The following is a 6,415-nucleotide window of genomic DNA, read 5'->3' as shown; positions in this document are numbered from 1 at the left end:
TTTTAATGTTGTAAATCCATATACTTCTCCTATCCTGATAGTCGAAACACGTTAGTTTCAAAGTTGTTACAATACAAATAGACTACCTAATCTGTATGAATGTAGTTTATTATAAGTTATTTCGTCAGCCCAACACTTACACTTTAGTCTTAGTTTATCAAAAATGTTTGTTTTTGTGATATTTATAGTTTATGCGACAAGACTCCAACTGCGCTTGGTGGCTATTAGAAATGGAAGAAAGGTATTACTATGTTCTATATGTGATTTAATATTCATAAATACTTATAATTATTGTGATCTCTGACAATACAAAACCTACATGTAATTTGAATCGAAATAGGTTTATAACTAATGGTTTTATGTATTCGGATTTAATTGTTTCTTCACCAAACACCAGGAGTTTAAAACGCTAAACAGTATTCTCGGCTGTTATTTTTATAAATATGGGTTTACCTCTCATTCGCGTGTTGCTTAAGAATGCAGTAGAAAGTGTATATAGCCCAGAAGGCTGTAGAACGAGAGTATGTAGGTGAATGGCACAATTGGTCGGTTAGTAACTGTGAAACTATTCTTTCTGACGTCCGATCCTTCGTAAAGCTCAATGTACCTTGATAGATGCACTTTCAGCACGTTCACCCTCCTGACCCACTTTTCTCGCGAGGCACGTGATTAAACGTTGTATATAAAGACATCTGTGAGTGAGAACGAGTACCAGAGTTATTCTAGTGAGGTAAGTGACGAGTTTCAGTGTAGTATATAAAGTTTTGATTTAAAAGTTTCTCTGTAATATCAGCTCTGTAAGTCTAACGGTTAACTCTCATATGACAGGAAATATTAATCTTGAAAAACTAAAACATTTAAATTTATTACTAATATCAGAGTAAGTACAAGAGAGTCAGATTATTATTAAATTATTCAATCATTATACTTTTTCACAAAACTTTGTTTTAAATTTCTTTTGTCATGTACCTAGTATATATCTTACTGTCTGTCACGCAGTTTTATGTGTATATGTAGTTACTGTAGTATTCTAAGCGCAGATAGCCTTTGAGTAGCTTTGCGCGAAAGTCAAAAACAAACATGTAATTCTAAAGCTTTTCATTGATATCTGTACGTTTACTAAATGTCTGAAATGATATTTGTTTTTGATATTACATTGTGTTAAGTTCAACACATTCAGCAGTCTGTATTTATGTCCATCAAACGGCTGTTGCTTCCAACTTCATATTGTATCTATTGTGAAATGTTTTCATTTTAACCATCTTTTTATCTAAATATTTTATTTCGCTAATGACGTTTACCGATATCTTGAAATAATGACCTTGTTGTTTTTTTATTTGGAACTCGATAATTCGTCCTTTATTAATAGAGTTGCAAATTACTCATACTTAATCGCTAAACGTGGCCGTTTAATAATATTTACCAAAATAACACAGTTTTCAAATTCTGTTAGCAACTTTTAAACCGCCATGAAGTGTCTTGCCTTGTGGTGGTTAGCCCTATTTTTCGTGGCTCAAGTACGGGGCCATGGTTTGGGAGTTTGGGAGGATGAATACATCGTAAAGAAAATCAAGAAACCAGTTCCAATTCCACACCCTGTTCCAGTGCCCAAAATCATCCCTGTCCCCAAGCCTTATCCTGTATACAAGCGTGTGCCTGTCCACGTTCCTGTCCACGTACCTGAAGTAATTCACAAGGTTCAGCATATTCCAAAGATCGTCCACGTGCCGAAAGAGGTCATCATTAAAAAGCCAGTACCCGTTCCGCATCCAGTACACCATCCCGTGGTGGTCAAAGTGCCGCAACCTTACGTGGTGAAAGTACCTCAACCTTACCCTGTCCATAAACCATATCCTGTAAAAGTCCCAGTTAAGGTACCTCAGCCTTTCGTTGTACCCCTACATAAAGAGGTGCCAGTACACGTGCCTGTTAAGGTACCATTTGTAGTACCTTTGGTTAAAGAGGCACCTCATTACATCAAGAAGCCTGTACCTGTCTAGTAAGTTCAATTTTCTCTCATCTTTAGTGCTTTTAAATTTAACATGCATGTAGCCAATATAATAAGAGCTCATATTCTGTAAACAATAAGTTGACTTCATTTGAATTATTTAAGAACTATAGATACGCTAATGACTCCACAGCAAAATCAGAAGAGCATGAGAAGTAATACTATTGTGACCATCTTATACACACGGTTGATCTTTAGTTCGAGTACTGGAATGTCGAAGATCTTGTAACTCTAAATAGATCTAAACATCAAATTAAAAAATGAAGTCTGTTTTTAAAAATCTGCTTTAAATTAAGAGAAGACCGCCATGAAACAATCTCGCTGATGAATTAATATTAAACTTATTAATCTGAAATTGTACCACGTATATTAACATTTGTTTTTGATAATGTGGAAGAAAGTCGAAACTCTTAAGTGAAGGAATGGTGTATTGATCATACTTATCTATTAATTGAACCTGATGCAAAGTTACCAAAAGGCTATCAGCGCTAGCCGTCAATAACTTTGAAGCGATAGACTACGGGGAAGGCAGCTAGTCAACCACACCCACCGCTAACTTTTGGGCTACACTTTTAACAACTAATAGTGAAATTACCCGTAACATTGTAATGGCTTCATGGCTGGAAAAAAAAAAAAGCAAGGTCAGTGAGAGAATTCGAACCAGGGACCCGCATATCATGAATGAGTGCCCTAACCACCAGACCCGTGTAGGGACTTAAATACTTTATATCTGTATTGACAGCTTCAACTAACAGTTTGGATTTTACTTCCACTTCATGCGGAATCTTAATTATAAACAATTAAAAATATCCAGTAAGGAAGTGCTTTATGTTGATCACTGGAGAATTAAGCATTGAGAGTTGCAAAGTCATTGGTGTCCTTATTCCCTTTTCATTGGCTTTTTAAGTATAAAAAAAGTAAGAATGAACGAAAAGTATTAATGAGAATAAAACTAAATTAATTTATTTTAAAAATAGTTTTTCTAATTAAACGACTTGTTTAATATTTGAAGAAAACAAAACTAACCATTCCATAAGAAAAGAGACTTAATATTTTAAACTGCGTGGAAAAAGTATTTGCAGTTTGTTTAATAGGACTCGGAAATAGACAACCATTAGTATCCACTTTAAATATATTTAAATTTATAAATTATCGTTTTATGGAGAACAATCTTTACTTCTTTTTTAACGATATTGTCTTACAAAAATGAGCACCAATATCTGATCAAAATATTTTATGTATAATGAAAAAAACAGTCGAATTAAAATAAGGGGACCAATAATATAGAGGTGCTATATTAATAAGGACGGGGGAGAGAGAGAGCCCAGTTATATAGTATGACAAAAGTTATAAAGATGTAATCTAAAAAGGGTAAGTAAGATAAACGAAGAAACATTTGGGAACATTTGACCCTTTCCGTGACAACTGAAATAACTGGTAAGTTGAATATATTTATCCAAGTTCCCTTCCCCTCCTTATTTCTTGTTTTAACTTATGCAATATTACATGACATCTTTACGTGATTTGCTATTTTACATCATTTGAATATTTCGTTTTATCAAATCACATACTTACATGGATGACATATTTATTGCAACATGGCTGATTTCATACATATAAAATGTTTTGTTTTTATATATATTTTTAGGTTGGTTTTCACAAACGAAACCTGGCGAAGGTACAATCATTCAAAAAAAAATCAAAAAAATATTTGCCATTGTTTGGTAAACATATTTTTGATAACAGCTTACAAATGTCTCGCTTCGTTTAATTACACTTAAATAAAATGAATTAGCGGTGCACCTAACTCTATTGAAAACAATTAATAGTATAATATATATCCCTTATTATTATTCTTTCTGTTCACAGTGAAGAGGAGGCAGGCTGGCACTGAAGATTGGACGTATAAAGAGGTGAATACAATTAGACAAATTCATAAACGTTACCTCTCATCGAAGGATTGTTAATTCTCTGATTTCCACAACATCCACTTTTCTAACGCTTTAAGAGCACTTTCCTTTTGTTATTGCGCTGCCTTTTCAATTCTTCCCATTAAAAACCAAAGTAAGAGCGCTTTACTGTAATACGGAGCTCTTCTTTGCTTAATGTTTTTTCTTTAATTTTCTAAAACATTGTAAATATTCATGTTGGACATTTGTCTCGGTTGTAATAAAAACTTAAACATCACTACTGGAATACTGAAATTAATTTCACCAAGTGAAAAATAAATCATGTCAAAATAAACTGCTGATGAATTCCTGATATGGGATTGTTTTGTTTTTTTTTTTTTTTTTTTTTTTTTTTTTGGGGGGGGGGAATTCGCGCATAGCTACACGAGGGCTATCTGCACTAGCCATCTCTAATATTGCAGTGTAAAACTAGAGGGAAGACAGCTAGTCATTACCACCCACGTCCAACTCTTGGGCTACACTTTTACAAATGAGTAGTGGGATTGACCGTCACATTATAACACCCCCACGACTGAAAGGGCGAGCATGTTTGGTTCGATGGAAATTCAAACCCGAAACCCTCAGATTACACGTTGAACGACATAACCCGCCGCCTGGCCATGCCGGGCCCCTGATGTGGAAAAACGAAGGCTAGTTAATAGTTAAGATGAAGACAGTCAATGAGACACAAAACACTTTTATTTATAAAAACTTCGAACGTTTTGTAACATATTTATTCCGTCTTTAAAAGTGGACTACGAAACGTTGGAAACTTTTGTAAATCAAAACCTTTTTTGTTTGTTTTTTTGTCATCAATTGTCTTGTCCCCCACTTGCACAGCGGCATGTCTACGGACTCAGGGGTTTCAATAACCGTAGTGGGCAGAGCACCGATAACGCATAGTGTAGTCTTGTGCTTTATTTCAAACGAAAAGCAATCGTCTTCATCTTTATTAGCTATCAGGTTGTAAACAGTACAAACACAACTCATAATAAGTTACATTATTTCACTTTAGGACGTATAGGATAAGTCTTTTGGTATAAAAGGTCATCTATAATATTTAAACAAATATTTTATATGTATATTTAGGTGGACAAACACATGAATGTGGATATTAATGTTCTCTGTGTTTTACCTGTTAAACCAGTTAATACATGATAGCATAATTCTCCAATAAATACAATATTGTTAACTTACTACATGAAGTTATGATTTATTGAACACTATAAAATTGTCCCTGGCTTTTCAATAGTATACTTATAAGGCTTAACTTCGAGTTCAATTCCTGCTGGAGATAGAGCACAGATAGCGATAACATTGTGTGGTTTTGCGATCAAACGAGCAAAAAAGAAAAAAACTTAATAATTAAGTCTCGCAGTGTCTGATATCTAAGAGAATTTCCATGGATATAAAAAATGTCACAACATTTTTATGCCAGGAATTCACATAGGAAATACATATATATATGTATATATAAATTACAGAACAAGAAACAAACGTTCATTTTGGAGGCCGATCTCCTGAAAAGTCTAATCAATTTTCATGTTGAGACGGAGTATAAAGGTACAACTTGTTATCCCCTGGAACCAATGAATTAGAATTGACCTGACCGTGATGGGCGGAGTACAAATGGCTTATCGTGTAGCTTTAGGCTTAACTTCAAATAAACCCCAATGATCAGAATGCCAGTCCATCGCATGTTAACCCCCTAATTATCACCTGGTACCAACCTCGAATTAAAGCATGGGCTTAACGAGCTGAAGTCCAGGGCCTCAAGCTATGACTAAATGTAATACACGTAGAGGTTCTGTCTCAAAGAGGCTTCTAAAAGTCCAAAAGCCTAGGGCCAGTAAAACCCTTAATCCGGCTTTGCCTGGTATTCACTATACCCAAGGACCCAACGACAAGCCTCGAACTCGAAACCTTTCAACTAAAAGGCCAAAGTAGTAACCATGCCGTATCCTCTTGCGTTATTTGATTTCTAGTTTGTGTAAGTTTCGAACCTGATTTGTCATAAATCCTAATATTTAGAATACTTCTAACGATGCATATACGTAAAATATTGGTGACACAATATTTAAATTGATTTTTAACGGTATGCGATGAGGTTTATCTAAAAGTGGGTTAGAATAGTAGCTTCAGTAACAATGATGAAAGATCAAAGTTAAAATACAACTCTCAGAGCTAGCGTAAAACTAATAAGATACTTTGCTATTAGCGGTCGTGGTGAAGAATAGTAATTAAGATAAATTCCATTTAAAATATCAGACTTCTGGACTAAGTGTGAATCCTATTTAATTGGTCGTAAAGAGTGATACAAAACATGCATGTTATCATATATAAGCTAAACGTGATATTATTATAAATAAAATTTGAGACACCTACAGAAAAATTGGGTAGCATGTAAATGAGATTAGAAATATGTAAATAAAATTGGACAACATGCAAATGAGATTAG

At 34.3% G+C, this 6,415-nt stretch overlaps 1 protein-coding gene across 1 annotated transcript; it reads left to right on the top strand.

The window, feature by feature from the left end:
- Positions 1-541: 541 nt before the first annotated feature.
- LOC143238960 (uncharacterized) lies at positions 542-4,270 on the top strand. Its single transcript, XM_076479639.1, has 3 exons — positions 542-730; positions 1,454-1,999; positions 3,878-4,270. Exons 2-3 carry the CDS (start codon positions 1,470-1,472, stop codon positions 3,900-3,902), a joined length of 555 nt encoding a protein of 184 aa, XP_076335754.1. The 5' UTR covers positions 542-730; positions 1,454-1,469; the 3' UTR covers positions 3,903-4,270.
- Positions 4,271-6,415: the final 2,145 nt, after the last annotated feature.

Source organism: Tachypleus tridentatus, chromosome 13 (assembly GCF_004210375.1).
Source record: "Tachypleus tridentatus isolate NWPU-2018 chromosome 13, ASM421037v1, whole genome shotgun sequence".
NCBI lineage: Eukaryota > Metazoa > Arthropoda > Merostomata > Xiphosura > Limulidae > Tachypleus > Tachypleus tridentatus.
The sequence above is the reverse complement of the archived record's forward strand: the minus strand, read 5'-3'. Positions and strand labels throughout refer to the sequence as shown.

What these genes read in the sequence shown, in the direction of transcription:
- LOC143238960 (XM_076479639.1), top strand. Translation starts at nt 1,470, where the DNA reads ATGAAGTGTCTTGCCTTGTGGTGGTTAGCCCTATTTTTCGTGGCTCAA. An exon ending in AAGAAGCCTGTACCTGTCTA is followed by an intron (nt 2,000 to 3,877) that starts GTAAGTTCAATT and finishes TTCTGTTCACAG; the next exon opens with TGAAGAGGAGGCAGGCTGGC.